Below are 24,964 nucleotides of genomic sequence, written 5' to 3' on the forward strand. Positions count from 1 at the left end.
TAGAACTGAGATATTGTAAAAAGGAAGAAAAAAGAAACATGAAAAAAGAAAAAAGTAAGTCAAGGACAGAGGCAGACACACTCACTCAGAATGACAGACACAGAAATACGGGCACATAATATACCCACTCATTCATTTACCGCAGCACTAAGAAATAGTAAAAGGTAAAAGAGAATTTCACAGACAATGCACGACAGGCCAAAGTTCTAGGCTGGTCCCTGGCGTTACACATTTTTGTTTTGTAAGTCAGTCTGGGAATCAGAAAGACCACAGAACAAAGGGCTTTATACTCTGGCCGTGATGTATTTAATTTATATGTCACCTTTGCTTCACAGAGGGATCTTAGACCCTCCCCAAGCCTGAGAAAGATCATCAAAATTGATCTTGAAGTCAGGTGGTGGAGGGGCATGTAGAAATGCAGCCATATCTGTAGTTCATATTGTCCATTTCTTTTATGTATGAATTTTAAAATAACAGGCAATCTAGTGACATCAGTCAAACAATCAGATACAGGTTTCTCTCACCTTCATTTCTGGTGAGGAGAATCTAAATCTGAATCAGCTTTGGCTCTTTCCACCCTTCATATATTTTCCAAATTCTTCCAGCATGTCTTTGAACCTTCAGGTGTCCCCTGTGCTGTTTTGCTGCACTGTAGGACGTGAAACATTTTTCATGCTGCAGGCTGTAATCTTTCCAATTTTAACACAGTACCGTGGGATTATTTCCAGACACCTGGAATAAACATGTAGAGGTTTTGTTGTCGTAGAGCTTCGGGGACATTTGGAGCACAGAAGAGACCTGAACTGAGCTCCAGTTGTAGGCTGTATGCACCAGACCTTGTCTACTGATCTCAGGACTAGAGAACAGTCCCCAGCTTCTTTTTTCTCTTTCCTGAGATGAAGATATAGACAACAACTTCTGCAAGATTTATCAAGCATACTTGTACTTTGTGTGTCTTATGCCAGTGTTGTTGGTTTAGGAAAAGAAATGTTTACTTAGGGTCAAACACAATGTGCTGAGTCCTAGACTGAGAAATTCAAAGCTTATTTGTCCTTTTCCTTTCCCGTTTGTTAGTCCATTATAACTGCTTATGTAGAAAAGGTATTTCTGCTTTTGTAGATGATAGTCTTAAGACATTCTCTTCTAAATAGCCAACAAGGAAAATATTTCACAAAAAAATAGCTGTGCTGTGTTTAAACAAATATACATCCTTGGTTTTGAGTCAACTATTTTATTTTCTTCTGTAAATAAAATCATCTTTCATTGTACTTCTGGTGCTATGTGGATTTACTGTACCATCTCCTTTGGCTTCTTATCACCATGATGATTTTCTTTTCAAATATTCAATGTTCATTCATATGAAATATTCTATATAGTCCTCATCAATATATAAGTTAGTTCACAAGTAAACTTTTTGCTCTGCACTTATGCATAAACCCATTGCTGGAGAAAGTGAAATGGGCAGAACAGGGAACTATAGGACATTCCTGAATGATGACTTTTCAGTCTAAACAGTCCAGGTAGGAGCTATTGTTTTTTTTCCCCATCATGTTCACTCTTGTCTACTTTTCATGCTGTGACTTCTATTTAGTCCCTCATGTCTGAAATGAATGCTGGTGGGTATCACATGAAGTGTGAAGTGACTTCTTTCCACCTGCTGGGTTACAGACTGAATTGAAAAATTCAAAATTCAAGCATATTCCCTTGTTACAACTTTTCTTATTCAGAAAGATATCTGATGAAATGGAAGTTCAGATATGAGAAGTGAATGTGAAAGTAAGGCTACAGAAATCAGTATATAACTAAGATGAATAGGTTGGGGGTTTTTGTCTTTATTGTAAAAGCTTCAGCGCCGGTGTGTTTCCGTAGAAAAACAGTCATATTGAGTCAGGGTTCTTCTAAGCCAGTCACTCACCTGGCTCCAGCGTTGACCTTCTTGGAGTAAAAGAAGAGCAAGCATGTGCAATATTTCCTCTTTCCAACTCCCAACTCTTTGCAGCTCAGAATATGCCCTGTTTGGTAACCTGGAGTGAGTCTTTATTTCAAATACTTGTCCATTGCACCCCTGAACCCCTGTAAGCCCTTTTCACCCTCAACACCTCTGGCAGCAAATTCCACAGCTCAGCCTCCTCTTGCTTGAAGAACTATTGCTTTGAACTTGACTCCTACACATCTCATTTCATGCTCTGCTGCTATTGGAGAGGTAAAGAAGAAAAAAGAAAAATTCCTGTTCTGTCTCTTTGCTATTTAAGATTCAAGAATTGTAAGTGAACAATACAATGATTGGACAGAAGTTTTCTGCTAGTTGCTTATCCTTTTCTGGTGTTTCCCAGTGTTGATTTGCTCCTTTGACTGCTACTGAACAGGGACAATTTCATGGAATTATCCATCAGAAAACCAGGATCTCCATTCTGAATAACAACTGTGTTTTCCTAACATTTTTCTGTGTTTGTCATTGTTTTCTGTAGTATTGCTACCTGATTTCATGGGGTCTTTCTGGAATTCCACACTGTGCTACATAGCTATCATTAAAATGACATTTTCTATCACCTCAGTTCTCAGCTGTTAGCCAGGTAATTTATAAATGCTGTAAAATAGCTCAAGTCTCAGCACAAATGTGTGCAGAACTTTACTGATAACATACCTTCACAGCAGGTACTCACCTCTCTAATTTTAAACATTTTACTCAGATGCTGTTTAATTGCCTTTAAAGCCTTTGATTAGGGACTGTCAAAAGAGCTTTGGAAATCCAGGTATTTCATATGGCTCAGGTCACACTCATCCACCTGTTTCCAATCCTTTTAGAGAACTCCAAGGTCAGAAGGTAGGACTTCTCTGTCTTACGGCTTCAAAGCCATAGAGACTTGACAATAGGTAATATTTACCAAAATTCCCTTACTTTTATCCTTAAATATCCTTATATTATAGTTCCTTCTAACTTTCTGGGATGCATGTAATACTTACGGGCCTGTATTTCCCTTGGCTCCTTGGAGACTTTTTCTGATATTTATCCTCCCATTCTGATTCTGATCTCCCATTCCTCAGAAGTTCTTGATGAGAACTTTCACATACTCACAGGTAATTCAAATTCAGGGCCAGGTGGTCCTGGCAATTTACTGCAATTTACTGCTGTGTGTTTTTCTCATTTGTTCCATAAAAAGTTTTTTTTGCTTTCATTTTTTGCTTTCATTTTGCTGAAAATCATTTTCATAATTTTCAGCAAATATGTTTAAAAAATGAAAGCATTAAAAAATGCTTTCATTTTTTAAACATATTTGCTGAAAATTAAGAGTCCTTTTGCTATGGACAAAGAAGGGTTCCAGCATGGAAGTCTTCTTCATAATAATTTACTTCACAATAATACACCAGTACAAAAGATCATTTTCTATTCCTGTAGTACCTTGCCCTCTCTGAAAGCTACTTTTAGGTCCTTGCCATCATTTGGCGGTGTAGATTCTTTCTCTGATAGGCTTCTTGCTTTGATTATGCTTGGAGGAAATAGAGTAGAATAAAGGGTTTCACTTCACAAGAGAAGTGAAACTATGGAAATTTTGGAGACTGCTATGCATTCATATATTTCTTTTCATTTTTCAGTGTTTTGTGGCAAGAAACATTTATTTCAATTTTACATTTTGTGTCAAGTCATAAAAGAATGTTCAGAGAAATCATCCCTTTTAAATCTGGGGCAAGGAAATTCATGAAAATAAAGAAAATAGTATCATTACATTGCTCTGTCTTTTTTTTTTTTTCTGGAACTTCTGAATAGGTATTTTCTTCTCTGCCTAACTTAACTTTAAAGTAAGATTGTCTATATCTTGATAAGCTCTCCTTCATTTTATGTCATTCATAAACAATATGGAATATGACTTAAAATAAAATTCCAGAACTTAAGTCAGTACTTTCACCATTTGTCTGCACATGGTCACCATCTGATGTGAAAGCTTTTGTCCAGTTGATCTCATCCCAGGGGTGCTATGTTTTCACATGCACAGTTTTATATATAAAATATTTGAATATCATGTAGACTTTTTCTTAGATGGTTTTCCCAAAAAAATGTTACTGACAGGATTTTGTGGAACATTTTGGTTTTAAGGACTTGAAAATGCTTCCTCTTTCTGCTGTGTTTCTTATTCACTCTCGATCCTACATGTTCTACCTGTGTTGTAATTACAGCAGGTGCTGGGTCTATTTCTGCTGGTTTTTATTGACAATTGGACCTTCTGCTTTAATCCTAGATCTGTTCCAAGGCAGATCTAGGATTCCTCCAACAGCTGGAGGAATGAGCCTGAGTTCCCTTACAGTGTGGATCTTTTAGCGAAGTGTGTAACACCAGTCTACTAGTCTCTCTCATGTTTGGTACAGCATCTAGAGATGTAACAAGAATTTATTGGTTTTTGTAGTTTGTCTCATTTTTCTATCAGTCATTTATAATGAAAGTGGTGAGAGTGGATTTCTCATACTTAAACCCATGGTTTCATTCAGAAGTCATTTGGTATCAGTCACTATTTGCCCAGAACAATGGAATGAGAAAAAGACCTTTTGGGATTGATATGCTATATGAGTTTGTGCTGCTAAAGGAGAAGCAGTATTCTCAGTAAAAAACTATCTATCTTCTTCCATGTGAATATAATCCTTCCTTTTTTCTGAGGCTTGTTGGGCACTGTTGAGAATAGAAATTTTTCACTAGGCCCTGTGTCAAGCATCTTGCATCATCCAGTTCATCCTTCTTTTTTGGAAGCAGATCATGTCCAAGGTATATGAAGCACAGAGGAAGGCTTACCACCCCTAAACATTATACAGTATTTTGTTATTAATTTCAACTAATTACTGCCTTTACAGAACCTTATACATTGGGTAAAATGACATTATATTAATACATGCTTTCCTTTTCAGTAGAAAATATAACTGCATAAAAGATTATTAAAATCAACCTAATTTATGATCTTAATGTGTTTTAATGACCTTCAAAATTGGTCTTTTTCGTTCTGTTGTGAAAAAAGGGCATGACCTGTAACAGGTGTCAGAGCAGCCTGAGAACTGCATACAGCACAAGGTTCTATTGTGCCAGTTTTATGTCAGAAATATTCAAAGAATAATTAATAAAAACAAGAAAATGCTCAGTGTTGAAGTGTCTGTTGGTTAAAGCTGGGTTTAAATTTCATGCAATAATACACTGTCTTCATTTTCTGTATAAAAAGATGTCTGCTCTGTCCTCTTATAAGCTGATAGTGGAAATCATCATTCTTACATTTCTGTAACATAAACCATGGACTCTGCAAAAGCCTTAATACAGATGCATTTTAAAGGAAAATTTCTGTATTTAAGTTCTTGAATATAAAGTCCCATAAAGAGAAAAAAAATTCTACATCAAATTCTAAAAAATTTAATCTTTGGTTTTCTAAGAAACAAGCAGTCAAACAGTTTATCTTGCTGATTAGAAACTTGGCACTGTTCTTTCGTTTGATTGTACATCCTGCTGGATAGAAAGACAAGTACTTTCAGAAAGCACTGAAACCTTTTAAAACAATTTGTTTCTAGAAGAAAGGATGCCTTTTAAGTTTGGTTTTGTTTTTTCTATGTCCTTGAAATGCAGTTTATCATAGAAATGTCTTAAAGACGTTAGCTGACGTTTTTGGCGGTTTTTTAATTTTGTTTTTCATAATAATTTCCTATCTTGCTCTAGCAAGATGGCAAATTCTTTTTGTCAGCCTTACTGTTCATACCTGTATGTATGTTAGAATATCAATCTGTACGTTACTCTCCTCATAGCCTTTTTTTTCATGACACACCAACGTGATGGTCTATGTTTTTAATGAGGAAAGCATGTTGAAAATACTTTTATAATTTTTAAAACATGTAAAGGTGCAAAAAAGCACCATTATCAATGGTGTTCCAGTGGAAGAAAGTCAGGCATGTTCAGTTAGTATTTCCAAGGCTGTCTTAACAAAGCAGTCTTGCTTAAGGTAACAATTCTCTCTCCAAGAGGCCACTAGGAGAAACTGTTTCCAAAGTTGAGGGCTGGAAACAATCCACAGCCAACCCAGTGTCCATATCTAATTCCTGTTGGAACAAGAATACAGTTTTATCTTACCTGCTGTGGGTCTTCACAATAATTTAATCCTACAATCCATCAAGTGACCTCTTCAAATTATTACAGGTTTTAAGACCTCTAGAGATCAAAAATAATTCTAGATGATGCTCCAATCCTTAAAGGATGATGTAATGTGAGGAAAGCCAATCCATTGCAACAGGAAAACAAAAAACCACTGCCTAATCGGTCAGCTTTTCTAGTAACTGCTCTCAGAACAACAATCTTGCAAGATTTTTGCAGTAAAAAATAAGTTCTAAAATTCTGGTCAGCCTTTACTTTCGGTTCATTATTTAAGTGGATCATGGTTAAACAGCTACTTTCCACTTGAATTTACTAGCTCTAGTTCATGAGATACTTATTTCAAATCTCTTTTGATATTTAAGTCTGGGTGAATTAAACAATTTCACTTGTGACGAGAGACAACATTATATCTGTGCCAGTTAGACTGTGATCTAAGCAGATAAGACAAGCAAATCCAAATCCAATTGACAGAGTCCTCAAAAAATGGTAAACTAATATAAGTGAGTGAGAGAAGGCTATTCAGGTTTTGAGTGTTCACTCTTTCACCTGGTTCTCTAATTCTAAAAAATGTTGTGAACAATAAGGACGAAAAAGAGTTTGGACACAAGGAAAATTCACTCTCCATTACCTTCTTGAGAAGATGATGTTAAAATGAAAACTCTTCTTAAGACAGTCCATCACTTTTCTTGGCTGAGTTCTTGTAAGAGAGTTCCCAGGCTGCAATATCGAAGCTTAGTACTAGTTTTGAATTGAAAAAAATCAAGTCCATAACATTTGAGACAATAGGAAAGACACATTTGTTGTTGCTTTTATTTGCAAAATAGTTCTAGCATAGTTTATGGATGGCCTAAACCTTTGAAAACAAAACTACTGTATGAGTCTGATTTTCCTTGCAGGCACTGTAATCATAAATAAAAGTAACCAGATTAAAACAGTACTATTTATTTTATTCAGTCTTCAAAGTAAATAAAGAAAAAATATCCAGAAGATTAAATGAGTGGAAATATTGAAGTATTTATCTATTTTTAATATTTCAGCTTATCTCAGAAACTATTTCTTTTTTTCCATGGATTCTTTTCAAATCAGTAGTAAATATACATTCCCTAAAGTAGAAAAATTATCACCAGCATGATATGTCTCAGGACTGTGTTGCATTTTTATATCATTGTTGCAATAAAGTTTGCAAGAAGAAGAGACAACATTGTGGTTTAGACTTCGTGCTATTTTCTAAATGCAATAGAATAGCACAATGTTTCTGTTTTCAAGAGATGAATTTTTCAGTGCTATAGGTGGTCATTTTCCAAAACCTTTTTGTGTACTCCTCCTTCTGGGACATCTGCTTCCATGCAAACGTATATTTAGCAGTTCTGAAAATTGTAGTAGTTGTCAACAAGGTTCCTTATGACAACAAACTCAGTGAAGTGACAGGTCCCTGGTACTTAGAGATCCTAGCCTTAGTGCAGGGTGACAGACATGACATCCTACTGGCTCACCTTTTTCACTTGCTGTTATCTGGACGCCTAGGTCTTTCCTGACATATATATGACATGCCTCAGCGAGGCTTAATATGACAGAACTATTTACTTTATCAGCCCAGAGCACAATCTCTCCTGACAATGAAAGCAGACAGTGCAATTTACTTAAATTTGAGCTCATGCCGTTTGTCAGAAGGCGGAGGTAAAGTATCCTGGCATCCATCAAAAGAGAGAAGATAAGTTTTTTGCTCTTTCACATCAAATTTATACAATGGTGCATTGATGTGCCTCACTACTCCCATCCCCACCATATCTGATTTTTTATTGTTGTCTTCACAATAATTTAAGGGAATCAGCCTTTCTTTCCACCTTGACTTGACAGGTCACAAATATAAGTGATTTAAACAGTGAGAGAATTGTTTATGTCATGACCAGGTAGCAACTTCTCCCTTCTGGGTTTAAGTATAGTGCAGAAAGTTAAAGTGACAATTTAGGAAAAAGATGCTCATAGAATCCTAGAATGATTCTTGTAACATTCAGAATGTTCCAAAAAAGAATGTTGTCTTTCTTTATGTCATTTTAGTACAATTTTCTCAGTTCTAGAAACACTGAGATAGTTTTGGAGGCTCTGGAGAAGATACAGGGTAGAGCTACACATAATGTCAGGTTCAGAAACTCAGATGAGAAACAGTAGCTGATTTGTTTTCTTCAAGCTGGAAGTTAAGAAAGTAACAGGAACATTTCAGATACTTCTTTCTAAAGTAGGCTGTATGTGGGGAAGTTGTGACTGCATGGCAAAAATAATATTTGGGAGCTATATATTTAATTATTTTTTTACTTTTGTCATAATTTTAATATAAATACGTTAGTAACACCTTTAGGCTAAGATTTTAGACCAAGTGTATGTTTAACATACTAAATATAAGCTTATTTTGAATTATTGTGACTTAAATTTGATGATTAAAAAATGCCAATGCTTTTGGTTTTTAAAGACTTTTTCGTTGCATCTTTAATGCTGCACCTATATGGAAGTCTTGATTACATGATGCTATTTGTCAATATAGGATGGGGAATCAAACTCTATCCTCACTACACAAAATTCCTAGGTGTTCTCTGCTGTGGCTTTTCTCACTGTAGTTTCCCTCCCACCTTTACTTTAAAATCACTTTTAGCTATATTGTGCCTCTATGAAAATAAATAGAAAATTCAAGGAGGTGAAATTTAGCAAGATTTCAGTAGACCTCTCTACTCTGACAATAGTACTAATTTTCTTGAGAAAAGATACTGTCTTTTGAAAGGATTTGGAAGAATTATATGTTAACTTGTGTTCATATTGAGATGATGTAGAAACTTAGAAACTTAGGACTTGAATTCAAAAGTTCAACTCAAAAGAGAAATTATTTGTCCAGCCTGTTCTTTAGCTATATTCATAAGTAACTGTTTATCCTTGGAGGCATTGAGAAAGAGGAAAGGGGAATTAACACTCATGTTAAATGAAAACTTTAGAAGTAAAGATCATTGTTCAAAGACAAATCAGCATGAAAAGATATCAATGGATATGAAACATTTGTTATTACAGGCCAGATGGAATTGGAACAGTATCTGTGGAAGAGAAAGAAAGGTTTGAGGAAATTAAGGACAGACTTTCCTCCCTTTTGGAAAACCAAATAAGCCATTTCAGGTGAGTGTATAATTTATTAAATGGAAGAGTTTTCTCATGGTGTTTCATTTTAGTCTTGAATGAGTGGAGTGAAAATAAAATGGTCTGCTTGCAAAGGAATAGCTTAAATATGAAATAATTTATTTACCCAGGTGGTTGTACTTGAAATTTATTTGTGTAATATGTGAATTGATAGATATTATAGAAATTATTATGCAAGAATACAGGCCTTGATTTTTTTTATTTTTTTCAAAGTTCAAGCTTTGTGTAAGTCTAACCAAGAAAATTGTCTGAATGAAAGTGACTGTGCCATAACTATTTCTGAATTATTATGGATCAAGAAAATCATAGGAGTAGAAACATCTTTAATAGATGGCAGCTAAAACTTTTCTTTATGTCTAATGGAATTTTCTTGGTTCCGTGATATACTTATCTTTCTTAAGAGTCATCATTCTCAATAAGGAGTTTGTCATACTGAGGACTGTCAATACCAGCAGAAGATGTTTAGAGAAGGAGTATGAGAAACAGAGGAAACATGGGATTTCCTGCTATTTTGCAGCAATTGATGGTTTATGAAATTTAGTATAAAAATTGCAGACAGACCACCAAACCTGTTACTTTGTCACACTAAGCCAACCTATCTGCCACTATTCTGTCAGTCTAATCCTTTTAGACTGTATGTATAGATTAGTTTTTTGTCTCTGTATAACATCATAACAGCCAGTTCCACAGTTTAAATAGTTCTTTGTGAAACAGAACTTTTGTTTGGCAGGGTTGACTATGAGTTTGTTGAATGCCTCTCTGGTTTGGTGAGGTAAATATCTAGTATTCAGTAGCATCATAGGTCATTGGGGATTTTTTTGAGCATAGTGGTCATAGCAGCCTTCACTTGGGACTTCATATCCATATTGAACTAAAGAGAGCTAGAGCTCTCCTTGGAGAGTATTCCTTTCAGGAAAAAACAACAGTGTTTCCTTTCCTCTTTCCTTCCTTCTATGGGAACAAAGAGCTCTTGCAAGAGAAATGACACAAGTGTTCCCTACCTTCAGGCCTTCATGTGCATGAGGCTAATTAGAAAATGTATAATAAAGTCTAAATGATCTTTTGAGTTGGAAAAAATAAAAATCCCTGTCATGCCTGCTAACCTACACATTAGAGTTGCATTGGTGAGGTTGGTCTACAACAGTGACCGTAAAACCTTTCTGCCTCAGTCTTGGTGGATTTTGAGCAAATTTAAACAGCATTAAAAATTCCTTCTTAAGAGCAATTAAATGTGTCATTCAAACATGAATGATTTCATCCTTCATAGGACTCTAAGGTTTGCCTTAAAATCCTATTTAATCAATACAGAAAAGCTGTGTTCTGCCAGGTGAAAAGTAATTACTATCTCTTACTGTGAACAAATATTAGAAATAAAATAATAGGTGAAATGTCTGGATTTAAACGAGGATACTGGCATAATACTGGAAGAAAGAAAAAAGATAGTTTCTTAGAATCTGAATTTATAAAGCATATAAACTCACAATATAGGACATCCTGGCAAAGCATCGGAAGTAATATTTTAAATAAACCTTGACTCATGACATGTATAAGGATCACCGCTGCCGATTAACAAAGAATAACCTTGGCTGTCAGATTGCTTTCTTAGGAAAATATGGTATTAAAACAACTCCATATTTCAGTCCTTCAGAATTGTTATGATAACTGTGAAATGCAGACTGTTTGGAAAAATACATTCAACAGTAAGGATTTATGCAGAATATACACTGAATTTCTCTCTTTGGCCTTACTGTCCTTGAATGCCCTGTATTCCTTGTCATCAGGTAGTCCCACCATCTCCCAGCCTGGTTTCTTGCTTCCACTGTCCTTTCTTCTGTCAGTTTGGGCATCCATGCTATTTATTTGTTATATTTCCTAGAATGTTTCAGGGTCTTTTGTGCCTTCCATGTTCAGACAAGGTTTATTATTTTTAAATGCCAGATTCTCTTAATCTTCCTCATGGAATCACAGAGAGGGTGTCAGAGTGTTTGTTACCACTTTGGTTTCTTAATTGTGGCATGTATTTGGCTCCTACTTTTTTGAATTTTACCTCAGGCTGTTTGTAGGTTTCTTGCTTTTTTTGATTGTATCCTTTGCTTTTGTTTTTTAAGTTCTTCATTTATTTCACAGATCCCATTCTTGAAATTGTATATACATTTACTAAATGTACATGTACTGAATTGTTTAGCCTGTTCTCTTTTGCTACATTATTAAATTGTATTGTCTTATGATTATTACTACAGAGCACCTCTTCTGCTCTGCACCTCTCAAATTATGTCCTCTTCACATTTGAGACTGAATCTAGAATAAGGTGGTTTTTTGTGGGTCTTAAATTAGCTGTTCAAGGAAGCAATTCAAACCTGTGTCCCAAAATATATATCATTATGATATGTCATTATACCTTGTCCTAATGAGATATCAGTCAAGTGTATATGTCTAGAGCTGAAATCTTGAATTTGCAGCTCCTCTAATATCATTTAACATTTTGTAATCACAGTGATCATTATAACTAGGGGATGAGTGGTACAGAGTTTCAAGGATCATCACCATTTTTTTTCCTCTGGAATATGTTGATACTTATTCTAAGCTTTGCCCTCTCTCCATTGCTTAGTGTTGTGTGCACTGGTCAGCTGTCATGGACAGTTTAATTGAAGAGTGCATGTCTCTCCCTGCCTTTTCAGAGCAGCTCTGAACATTTGCTGTGTCCACTTAAGTGACTAGGTCACACCCATGTGAGAAAGATGCTCTCCCTTGCCTGCCAACTGACCTGCACCTTCCAGTTTTGATACCCCCCTATGGCCTTTTTAATTTTCATTTTCACTGCTGTTAGCCTGGTTCCATTATGATTAACATGCAGTCAGCCCATCCTGTGCTAGTGGCTGTCATCTAAAGTAGTTCTTAAGGTACTTATACCTTTCCTCTCTGTCACCTTCTCTACCCACTGAGACTTCTGATCTCTGCCAGCCTCTCAGGCATCAAATGTGGAAGAGACAATATTTCTGAGAAAGCTGTCATGAAGGTCTTGGGCTTTAACCTCTTGCCTGGCTATGTGAATTTTATCTCTGGACTCTTCACAGAGATAAAAGTAAATACTGGAATTCTCACTGCAGGAAATCCTGTTTTGACCTCATTTTTAAGGCTTTATTTTGGCTGACCAAAATGTAGATCTAAAATTCGCTGGTCTGAATCCTTTTATCATTAGAAAAGATTTGACTAGTGGAAAATATCAGAATAGGAGGCTACTGTTCTTGGTGAGTAATAACAAGAAAAAAATAATCTCAGCAAAGCAAAAAATCCTATTTCCAATTGGGGATATCCCAGTAAGATTTTATAGACAGGATTAAGAGAGGTTACAGTTGTCTGAGCATTGTATTCTCATTGACCTGCTATATTGCATCACTCAGCAGACAAAAATAAAAAATAAAGCCATGAATGCAATCACTTCTTAATTTACGTGATTTTAGGAGTGGGTATGGTTTAAGTTGTAGCTGATAAAATTTAAGATAAGTGCTTTTCCAAGGTATTTTTAATATAAAAGAAAAAACCACAGAATATCTGCCAGCATTGGCAAATATCTAGACATACCAGCATTGATATCTCTAGAAATTAAAATATTTGACCTTTTATCATTCTCTTAATCCAATTTTAACATAAAATACAATGTACAGAATGCTGCTTCACAGGTCCAGTGGCAGTCATGGCTACATGAGAAATAGTACCTCTTTCCATGAAGATGACAATTAAGCTCATCAGAGACCTTTAAATATCCTTCATAGTTTATAATTTGGAAGTGATGCTTTCTGCCTTTTAGAGTTTTTTCTGCACTTAGGCCTACAATCAGCTGGTAGGCTGACACTGCTGTTATATGTGTGTACTCCATGGTAGACTACTACAGAGGCTTTCTGCTTTTATTGGTACTTCAGGTATGGGAGTCTTCTGCTAACATAATGAAAGTTGTATGCAGATAAATCTTAAAGTAAATTCATAAAGCAGCTTTTATAATTCTGATAATTTTATGTTCACCTTATTTTTTTCTTTCTCCTTTTTTTTAATTTTATTTTTTACTTTTTAAGATACTGTTTCCCTTTTGGACGTCCCGAAGGAGCTTTAAAAGCCACACTTTCATTACTTGAAAGGGTAAGTTTGAGAACATATTTTAAGTTCTGCTGAGCCTGCATTTTTCTTTTGCGTTCAGGTTGTTGAAAGCAGACTCATGTTTTTACTGCTGGTTTGTTTTAACTGCTTACTGGAAGGATGGTTGTTTTTGTTTTTCTCTCCTTGTCTTCTACTGAGGCAAACAGCTGTTTTCTGCAGGACTTTTTTACTGGACTTTCACTTCAAGCCACTGAATTGTAGTCAGTGATTCTGGTCCTTTTTTATTTAACACTTAGGCAGCATTACCCCTAAAGTGTTACAAGTTTATTCTACAGCACCCCATTTCCTGCTGTTTATGCCTTCTGTGCTGCTGATATTGTCTATACTCATCTGTAATATTAAAAACATCTCTATAACTAAAATTATATTCAATAAATGCATAATCAGAGTCAACTTAAGAAGCAAAAGCTATACACGGCAAATCTGACATGGGCAGCTATAAATGTAAACTCGTTCTCAGCAAATCCTCTTGTATTGACTGGAAAGGAGAATGCCTCATAATAAAAGCATCTCAGTCGTCTCTGTGGAAAAAAGACTTTAAATTCCAGTAGAGATTCCAAAGGAATTGTATCAGCAGGAGTCTGATGAAGTTATGAATTTATAAAAGGATAGGCTGTGTTGCTTTGCCAGAATTTGAGAGGTTTGGTCCTGGCAAATATTGGTTATTCTGCAGTGCAGAACACTTCATGGATAGAGATTCTCTCTTAGAAAACCTCTGCCGTGTTCAGAAAACACAAAAGGAGTCTAGGTATATATGTTTTATTTCTCTTACCATCTCAGTGATTGTAGTGCTGAGTAGGTTCCTTTGTGCTTTTTGAAACATCTATTTCTTCTCACCATTCCTGCTGTTACAAGCAGTAATGGTGCTCAAGCTGTCAGTCTTGACTGGGAATAAATGTGCTTTCCTACGTTTGTGAAGGCAGAACAAGTTAAAACCGTCTTATTTTACCTGTCTTTGTAAAATTTGAAAAAAAAAAGTCCAAGAACGAAAGGTTTTGAATACTGTCAATTCACTTGTTGATAACCAGAAGCTATTGATTAAGAAAGCAAGTAAATGCAGATAGAGAAGTCATATTTGTGTGCAGGTATTCTAGGTGTCTGCTTCACAGCAGTGTCTTCCTAATAGCTTCTCTGTTGCTGAACTTCTTTCTTTTCTACCATGTCCTTCCCTAGAGTGCATCTCTTGCTTCCTCCTTTTAACAGTAAGATTTAGATACATAAGGGTGTAGCTTGTCCAGGGATCCACTTGAGAAGCATTTTTTTAAAGGTTTTGAGTTATCTGAAATTTTATTATTTACATGAAAATCTGATAAAAACAAGTTTTGTTTACACTTACCTGTTGAAAGTTAATGGAGTGCAGAATTAAATTAAAAATGCAAGTGAATTATCAACTTTTTTTTTAACGTAGCAATCCAGAGTATATTCTGCTGCATTCATATAAAGAGGTCTGGATTCTTGGTTTACCTCACTTGCAGTAGGTGAGGTAACAACTCACATGTTTTGAAAACATTTATATGGACTGTTCTTCTACTTGTCCATAATAAAATGTTCTGCTGGAAGTTCAGTGTTTTCCCTGCCCACTATATAGACAACATTTTTTTCACAGCAAGGACATATTGAATTTGAATAACTTCACCCTGTTGAAGAGTCCATGGCTCTGCAATGGTGGAAGCTTTTCCACAGCTGAGAATCAAGCCAATTTCCACAATCACATCTTTAGTGGTAACCATGATCCACCCATCCATGGAATGCTCTTGTTCTACTGGTCTCGATGCCACCCAAAGACTGACTGGCATGCTGCAAGATGGCAAACAGGAGGGATAAATATTGTACAGGCAGTCAAATCAGGGCTGAACAGAAACCTTCAAAGACAAAGATCCACCAGCTGAAATAGTTCCTTTTCGATTTCTGCCTGTAATCATTATCAGATCTGTAGTAACTTTAGGATACTTTTATCCTTTTCCTCTGGGGTTTTGGTAATAATTGTAACGAAGTGATATAATTGTCTCTGACACAGGTTTTAATGAAAGATATTGCCACTCCTATACCAGCAGAAGAGGTGAAGAAAGTGGTTAGAAAATGTCTGGAGAAGGCTGCCTTGATCAATTACACTCGACTTACAGAATATGCCAAAATAGAAGGTTAGTACAGCAATCAGCTGCCGAAGTGGCTGTAAAAGCCAGCAATGCCTATTAACTGCATATTCCGTGAGCAGCCTTTTCCCTTTCCAGAACAAACCCCTTCCACAGCAAGGGGAAATGTCTCATTAAAATCTCAGCTGGTGAACTGTGGAGCTTTTTCCTATTCATTGCTTTAATATGCCTCCTGGGACCCTGTTTGAATAAAAGACTAGGACTTCCTAATTCAAGTTGCCCTTTGTTCTTACTTTTGAGTTCTTCATAAATTTCAGAGGTTGTTTATGGGTTATTTTTTATTTCTCTAGCTATTTCTAGTGATTAAACTACTGACAGGAAATTCTTTCCTTAACAGCAGTGTCACTGCCTTGAAATTTGAATACTGTGTATATATTCTTTTCTGAAGTATTTATAAGGCAGACAAATAGATAAACGCTGTTTATTTTTGCTGCTCTATTGTCAGATGTATAATAATAATCTGATTATCAAAGCCTTAATTACATCCTGATTTAATGTATTAAGGGGACAAAATACTAAGTTTGAAAGTAATCAGGTGTTTTTCTGGAAGTTTGTTATGTTCTATAAAGTATATAATTAAATTAACTAAAATTTTGCTTAAAAAAATCGCCAGGATACACAATGTCATTTTACTATTTGTAAACCTTATGTAGAACAACAAGGAAGTCATAATAGTAAAGTGCCTTGTCAAGACAGACTTTTATTCTCCATAAAGTACAAAAAGCTAGAGATACTGCTGTCCAAATGTTTTCAAGAACAGAAAGGTGTATGCACTGGATTTTTGGAGCTAGAATTAATCTCAGGAAAATATTGTAGGATTAATTCAGTTTTTTTAATAATACAAATTTTATCCATATTAATTTTTAATAGCATGTATTTCTAGCAATACACCAGAAGAAATAGAGCTAGCTTAGGAGCAAATTCAAGAAGCCTCAAATATTTAGCAATACTACAAAACCAACTTTTTTCCCATTTTTATCTCTGCTCACATTCTCTGAAAAACATGAGTTAACCGATCTCACAAGTGATTAACAAAAGATTCATCTCATCACTATAGCAACCAGTATTATATCATGGAAGTAACAACATGAAACCATCCTAGTAACCAGTTTATCATAATTAATTATGATACCATGTTGTGTTAAAGAAAAAAAGGATGAATATTAAATCTATTCTGGAAAATGAAAAGGAAAAAAATAATGCTTTCCTTAGTTTTTGTATTTCTGTATTCATAAAGGGAAATGTTAATGTCCAGTATTTAAGTTGTGTATCAAACCTGTTGAAACAATGAGTATAAAAATAGAAATGTTTTTGTAATATGAAAAAAGCTTGCAAAAGATACCTGAACACACTGACAATAAAATGGATTGGAAAGTTTTTTGCTGTGATGCAAATGCATCTTATTCCCAGGATTTTTTACTGTATCCTAGAGAATTGTGGGACTTCCCTTGAAGTAGCAAAGTTTGCACTTTAAGATATTCACGCTGTTAACACCAAGTAAGCTGGAACAGCACATGAACCTGACTCCCATATTTCAACTGCAGTTTTCTTTTTTGGATTTATTGCGTTTTGGTTGGAACACAACTAGATTTATTTAAGTAGTTTTACACTCATGTATCTGTAAACTCAAAGCACAACACATCATTGCATATATAAAGAGAAATAGGTGAAGCACTTTTCTGAGAATAAAGTACTGTTGAAAGTGGAGGGCTCCAGCATCATAACATCAGAAAATTCAATACACTGGATTTCAATGGCAATGAGACCTGTATTGATATCTTTTGATACTCTGGTCATTACAAACATCCTACTTTTGTACCAATATAAATGTAATATTTTTCAGCAATAAGTTTCATCCTGCTCCTTTAGGTTTATAGGAGCATTATTGTGCCTGTGCACTGAAGTTACATTCTTCTCTTGAAAGTAATTTATGTTAGTGTTTGCATTAAATGCTTACTCCTCAAATTGCATACAGAAAGCATAGAGTCCTTATCTTTATAATATTACTGATGTCCTCAAATCTGGCTGGCACATCTTTTGGAGATTTTTGTCCTTTGACTATTTATTTAGTGAACAACATCATATTAGTCAGTCAAAATGTAAATATGACAGGAAAATATCAGCTATAGACCAATAGCAAATACCTAAAAAATAGAGATACAAAGAAGGTTCTAATGCAAATAATATTCTCATATATGTTTCTGAATTCCCTTGCACAATATGGATGCAAGCTTAGTGCCTGAGCTTGAAATAAAGACTATATAGGGCTAGTAAATGCAAATATATTCATCAGAAATATGCACCATTTCTCCCTCACATGAAAAAAACCATCACTTGTGTAATGTACTCAAGATGTTAAGAAGCTATTAACTCCTTATGTGGTATTTATTCTTCTCTAATTGTATGAGTTTTATTTCTGTAATGATGTTTTTCTTTCCCTGTTTTTTCTTATTTAGCAACAGCGGAAAAGGACTCAGGTGATTACTGTTTGTGTGCATGTCTGCATGTTTTACAGATGTAGTGTGTTGTGTCTTGTTATTCTTTTCCTGTATTTGAACAATACCAAGATACTGACCAGAACATTTGTGAATACTAAAACTAATTTTGGTGTACTTTAGTCCATGTATTTAAACTGATACTTAATTATGATGTACCTATTTATTAGCAGTTTAGCTAACTTTCTGTTTTGGAGTATGATGAAGTTGTATTTTCTGCGAAAGGGGTATAAGTAAATGATGCAGAAAAGTTTAATTTTGTTAAATTCAAAAACAGTTTGTGTATTTAGAGAAATGTAATTTCATAGTCCTCTGCAAAAATTGCATGTTTCATAACAGAGTTGCTCCATTCATTAATGAGGATATTGCTAGAAAAACTAATTTTACAAAATTTTTGCATTTCTCTGATATGGCATTGTTTAGTGATGCATTTCTTTTTCTAGTTATAGCTGAGGGTTACATGGATGGTAGTTCTTTGTGTTCCTAATGTGTTCCTTTGTGTTCATGATGATATGGTGTATATTCTCCAAAAGTACAGGGAGGGGGTTTTGAGTTCTTATATCCCAGTATTTAAAAATCATCCTACAAAGAGCACAGCTGAAGTGGTATTTGCAGCTGAGCAGAACTGGCTGCATAGAAATGTGAGGCATTGTGCATATCTAGACTGTGAAATAGAGCTGTGCACTGCTTTGCCTTACCGGACACACATACCCAAAGAAAGACTGATTGTGGTGCTTTGTGGGGTTTCACAAACAATACCAGCCACAGTTATGGCAAGGGGCATTGAGCTGGTAGTACTCTCGTGATGAACTAATTTTACATGTGGAGAGACATACTGGTGTGATGACAACAAAGTTGCATGAAGGTAGTTCAAAGAGAAGATCCTTGCCGATGAGGGGCTTGAAAATTACTAGCAAATTATTAAGCCTAATTTTTTAAACAACTGTGTCCATAACTGAAGTAAAAAACATTCCACTGATTTCCAAGACTTCCACTGTTTTTTGTTTAAAAACTTTAAATGCCCTGTAAATAGGAGATCTTTTGGAATTTTTAACGAAGAAAGGAGGCAGTGTGCTGGTGGAATGGATATCCATGGCACAGTCTGTTAGGATGAGTTGGTGGGAGCTCACATTGTTCAGATGATCTGCTGACCCCTCCCTTCAACAGGAGAGGTTCCTTAGGCAGGGGACTCCGAGTGCTCTGAAGGTCCTTCAACAATTTCTCTGTGCAAAGCCAATCTCACAGCATCAAATGCAAAACACCCTAAAGACAGTTTCCCTTCTATATAAGATACCTAAAGCTAGATAGCACAAATATTCATTTTAATATTTTTATGCCTCTAGGTATTAAAAAAAAATCTCTTGAAATTAGAAATTCAGAAACAATTAATTGAAATTAATTGAAAATCATTAGGGAAATTTTAGAGATTTTTTTCCTTTCACCTTGCACTCCAAAACCTCACCTGTGCATTTTTATACAATATGTATCACCTCAAGTACAAATCTTCCTTGTGCCACACATTTGCTAATCTTAGTTTTTCTCAGGCTCTTTATGTAGGAAACCAAAACCATTAAGCATAGATGATATAGTTACAGACACATAAATAAGTAAATAAACTGCTGTACCTGATTTTAATCATTTCACATTAGGTTTCTCCATGCTTTGAAAGAAACCGTAGCCCTTCTTAACACAGGATAGCGAAGTTGTCCCTTAAGTGACCTGGCAAATAACTAGATTAGAGAATGGATGAGAGGAAAGCCTATCACATATAGTGAGTAAGTGCACTGTCTGAGTTAGCTGAAGCTAGAGGTTTATAGGCTGCGTTTATAATTTAGTTGCTTAAATACCAGCTCTGACTAAAAATGCAACTGAAAATTAATCAGAAACTCAGGAAAAAAAATCACTTTATTGAAAGGAGTAGATAGACTGTATTCACTGGCATCTTATGAAGCATTGAAGGTGTTTCTCTGATGCAAAAGACAGAGCCACTTAGACAAATCCCAATACAATGATATTTTAAGGCCAAATCCTGCTCCTAGCTGGATTCCTACAGACTTCATAATGAACTTGATGTTCAATATGCTTAGCCCTAATAACATATATTATACCTTTGTGGAAAATGAGAAAAACTATTTCTCGATAACTGTTATTTACCCTTTAACTTATGCACTGAATACTGGTAATGAAGCTTGAATTTCAGGAGTGTCCTTGTTAGGTAAATGCAGAGGTGAATATGCAAATTCTTCTTGTTGTGAGAACCCTTTCTTGGCAGTGTGGTTGCCAGGTTCCCAGGTCTATTCCCCAAGTGCTCTCATTTTCACAGTCTCAGCTGAACAAGTCTCTGAATGTTTTCCCAAAGACAGTGGTTACTTTCTTAATGTTAAACATGGTGGCATAAGCAGCACTTCCATCAAAAATATTTGTTTACAGTCAGGATGATGTTTTCTTGAGCATCCCTCATCATTGTACTGTTATGAATATAGAAAAGATTTTTTAACAAAAATTACATTTGCCATGGCAATTATACAGGGTTCAGCATGTCATTCCTTATTACATGTACAGCTGAATTTCTCATGGAGTAGCTAATCTGCTCAGTCAGTGTAATTACCATTATGAAGAGAATAGCAGGAAATCTACTATTATAGTTTTGAACTATATCTAAGAACGCTCATATAATGTCCTGGTAGCTGGCAGCAAGGGTTTATAATTTGTCAAGGATATGAATCACAGCATCAGTACATGAAAATCTCTTTTTTAAGTACGATCCATTTTCATTTCAGCATATGCTCCCTTTAGTGATTAGGTAGTGATTTCACTACCTAAAAGTACTTTTTAAATTGTGTTCTGTATGGCATGTATTCCTGTCTTATTCAGTATTTAACTTACATTAACTCTTCCTATAGATAATGTTGAACGTAAATGGACCCACCATATTCTGAGGCCAGAGACAAACAGCATTCTTCATATGCTTTTTATATACTTCTTGTGAGGAGCCTATAGAAATTTGCAAGGCTCCATCACCTACCTGTTTTATCTCCCTCAAAAAAGATGGCTTTCCTCACACAGACTTCTTATTTTTTACTTATATTTTATACACATCCATACACACAGAGTAATAAAATGCATTATTTATTCCTTCTCATAAATTAATCATTTTCCTGCTTAAATGTATTAGAAATCTGAATGGTTGAGGACTAATTAATTCTGCTATTGCTGTTGTTATTGCCTGAGAAAAGACATAAACTGACATATAAATACATTTTTGACCACAGAGGCATTACCTTGCTTTGCAGATATAAAAGGCATTAAAGTAGTAAATGTCTGTAAAGCAAACAGGGCAGTATTTATCATTGTCCATGGATATTAATTTCTGAGGCAATAGACAGATTGTAAAGATTTGAAATATAAGTTCAGTTGTCTTTTAACTCATTTTTTTTAAAGTTCTGTAATAACTCAGTATACTGGGCTCCTTCTGCCAAACAGTTTGAATAAAAAGAATAGGAATAAATTCCATTGAAATTGGAGCAAATAGTTACTCTGGAGTGTACAGTTGTTCAAAGACAAATCAGTTGTTGTGCCAAAATTTGTTTCTATCAGAAAGAATGCCAAAGGCTGAATAAATGTTAACGCCATACAAGAGAAGGTCAGGAGAAACTCAGAAGTTTGCTGGGGTTTAAGACATCGATCATTAACATACTCATTACATACAAGTTTCTAAAGGAAGGGTAGTATGTAAATGCCCTCAGGGCTCAGAAGGATCTGTCTGGCTTAAAAAGGAAGAACACTACAAGCATTATTGAAGCTGAGAAGGCAAGTGGAGAGAGTCATTGTACGTGGAGAGGACTTGATTAAAGCTCTCCATGCATGTTCATTTCACTGAACAAACACAAGTGGGTTGCACAGCAGCATAGCACCTTCTTGGTCTCTGTTGTGCAACTGAATGGAAATGAGGATATGGGCAAACATCCCTGATTTCAGTTTTGGACCTGTAAAAGAATCTCCAGACTGCATCCTGATAATCCTTTGTAAACATACCTACATCCTCCTTTAACAGTAGGGCTGAGTCAGTCTTTGTCACTGTGCTTCCCCTTTTCAGGCCCTGCATCACCCACAGGAAGGTCATTTCAAATCCTATGTGCTGTACAGGTGTATGATCACCTTACAGTTCCCAAACTAGTTCCCAAACTTAAGCATGCCAACCTCGTCCTGTATCCCAAATGAGGGAGGGATAGTTCCATCCTTCATTAGCATTTCATCATCTCCAGTTCCTCCATGCCCTGTGATGCATTTTTAGACAAGAGTTTAGTACTCATTCATCCTAGGCTTTCATCACCTTGTCTCAGAGTAGCTGCCTGTTCTTCATTTCTATCCTTTCAGGTGTCTTTCTCTATTAAAGTTTGAATTCCATCTTCTTGAACATTGGTGACAAGAGCTGTGCAAAGTCATCCCCATTACATGCTTTGCACAGTATTAGCAGTGCTGTTACAGCAGAAACATTTTATCTGATATAGAAACGTTCTGATGTCTGTACCATGCTGGTGTCACACAGCCCTTCTGTGAAAAGTTAATTCAACCCAGTCATAGAGTTTTGATCATTTTAAGATTACATATTCCCAGTTTACAGGAAATTTTTATTGCTGTTCATGTGTCAAAATGTATTGTCTCTTCTTAAAGTACTTTAATATGTTTTTCTTTAACTCTTGAAGATATTTTGATCTGTTTCTTTCTCCTATTCTTCAGAATTACGGAATTCGTGTTACTGCCTTTCTATTTCTCATGTTTTACACATTGTCAGTGTTCTTCTAAGATTTATTCTAAAGTCCCTGTTGAAAATAGTAAGGAATCTAAGATGAATCTTCAAGGAATATCTCAAGAATTTTTTTTTTTGCACTTTCTCAGCACTGCTTATTCCCTTTCACTTTTGAAAGGGCAAATCTTCTTGAGGCATCTTCTTTATACCCCACACAGTTTCTTTTTTAATCCTCATTTTCTTCAGCTTAACTGGTAGTTTTCCCATGAGGCACAGTATCAAATGCTTCATTAAAGTCAGACTAGATAAAATCTACTGAATTTCTTTTATACAAAAATATCATATCTAGAAAGGCATATGTCTAGTTCAACCTACCTTTGCAAATCTGTGTTACATTTTATTTTATTTTATGTTCATTTTATGTCCTCAGCCAGTAATTTCTTCAAATTTTTTTTCAGCTAATAATTTTCAATGTCTCTTTTGCCTTTCTCTTGCCTGCCAGCATTAGATTTTTTGTTTTCATTTTTCAGTAAGGCTCCAAAATATAGAATCTTCAAATATTCTGCTTTTTAAAAAAGTACTTTTTACTAAGTCTGCATTTTCAAGAGTCAGTTTTGTCTCCATCTGATAGGTGAGTTATTAATCTATCCAGTTCTCTTTATTCATGAAGCCTTGCAGTTTGGCATGTTTGTTATCTCTGAGTTTTATTTTACAGTATCAGGAAGTGCTGAGAATATTAGTTCTTTCCCCCTTTGAAGTGAAATTAAAAGTAAGAAAAAGAAGGAAAATGCCAACTGCTTCTGTGTTGCCAAAATCAGAATACAAAAAAAAACCCTTATATTAAATGCATTGATGATCAGCTGGCAAAAAAATGAGATTTTTCTTCTGCTTTTACTTTTTTGATTTTGTTATTTTTCTGCTTTTCAATGAGCCAAGATTACCTTTACAAAACAAAACAAAAACATGTGATTGCCTCATGAATGCAATTCCATTGAATACTATGATAAATTTTAAAAAACAGAAAATATTTTAGCATGACACACTTAATAAAATGGTAGGTCTGGAGTAGGAGATGTGAACTCTTAACTTTTTACAAATCTCACAATCTTTCTGTACGTAGCTAGTAATGGTAATTAATTCTATTTTCCCCCCTATAATATAAAATGCTATTGAAATTGTAGAAAGCAATTATAGAAAGACTGTTTTCAGCTTCATAATTAAAGCTAAATTCCACTGCTTGTATAAGGCTGGATTTTTTTAATGTGAAAAATATAAAATGTCCTTTCAGATCTACCTCCTTATTTTTTCATGCAGAATTAGTTCTGTGAGAAATTGCACAAAAATTTAGCACAGTGAAATCTAAATTATCTGTGGGTAGATTATACCAGTTTTGTGTTAACTCTTCAGAGTCAGTTCAAGTTTAGTAACATACTAGCTTCAAACAATCTTGCAGGTTTCACATGTTAAAAAGCCCAAATGAATGGGCCCTACTGGAGCAGAGTTGGCTCCCTAAAGCTCAAATTATGATGTGTCTGTATGGTCAATTACATTGTGTCCTGCTTTGCTCTAAGCCCACTGAGGCTGTGAATTTGGGAACTTCTCAGCATACTTGCCTTTTTTCCAATACCTCTGCCTGGAGACAGGTTTGCTGTCTTGAGACACTGGTTCTGGATATGCTTGTTGGAAGAAAAGGGGGAAGGATGAAAAATGAGGCAGGGAAAAACAGTAAGGGATATATGCTGTGTCACTGAGGGGGAGACTGGCAGGCCAGAGTCAGGAGTCTCCTAGTTGTATTCATAACCAAGAAAAAAAAATGCCTCTTTAATGAGCAGATTCCTGTGTGGAGCAAATGTCAATGAGAAATTAATCACACATGTTTAACAGCTTACATGCTGGGGAGAAAATGAGAGAGGTGAATTGTGCATTTGTGTTCAAGGATATCTTCAACACTCTTGTGGAAAGAAAACTTAAGGTGGGTTTTAGACACACTGTTGTTAGGTTTTAGACATCCTGATTGTCTCGAAAAGGAGGACTGGGAAGAAGTTCCCTGACCTGTGTGATGCAGGAGGTGAGACTGGATGATCTGACAGTCCCTTGTGGCCCGAGGCTCTGTTGGTTCATGAAG

The 24,964-nt window shown here is 35.4% G+C and overlaps 1 protein-coding gene across 12 annotated transcripts in view; it reads left to right on the top strand.

The window, feature by feature from the left end:
* Positions 1–24,964, top strand: part of CADPS2 (calcium dependent secretion activator 2) — a 282,995-nt gene that overhangs the window by 194,049 nt on the left and 63,982 nt on the right. For 8 of the 12 annotated variants that reach the window (XM_064422269.1, XM_064422258.1, XM_064422259.1 and 5 more), the window contains 4 exons: positions 9,167–9,268; positions 13,360–13,423; positions 15,459–15,582; positions 18,051–18,071. In XM_064422269.1, coding sequence (XP_064278339.1) covers positions 9,167–9,268; positions 13,360–13,423; positions 15,459–15,582; positions 18,051–18,071 — 311 coding nt within the window. The remainder of the gene's footprint in view (positions 1–9,166; positions 9,269–13,359; positions 13,424–15,458; positions 15,583–18,050; positions 18,072–24,964) is intronic. The other 4 variants (XM_064422260.1, XM_064422270.1, XM_064422264.1 and 1 more) reach the window with 1 other exon arrangement.

This window comes from Passer domesticus, chromosome 5 (assembly GCF_036417665.1).
Source record: "Passer domesticus isolate bPasDom1 chromosome 5, bPasDom1.hap1, whole genome shotgun sequence".
In the NCBI taxonomy this organism is placed as follows: Eukaryota; Metazoa; Chordata; class Aves; order Passeriformes; family Passeridae; genus Passer; species Passer domesticus.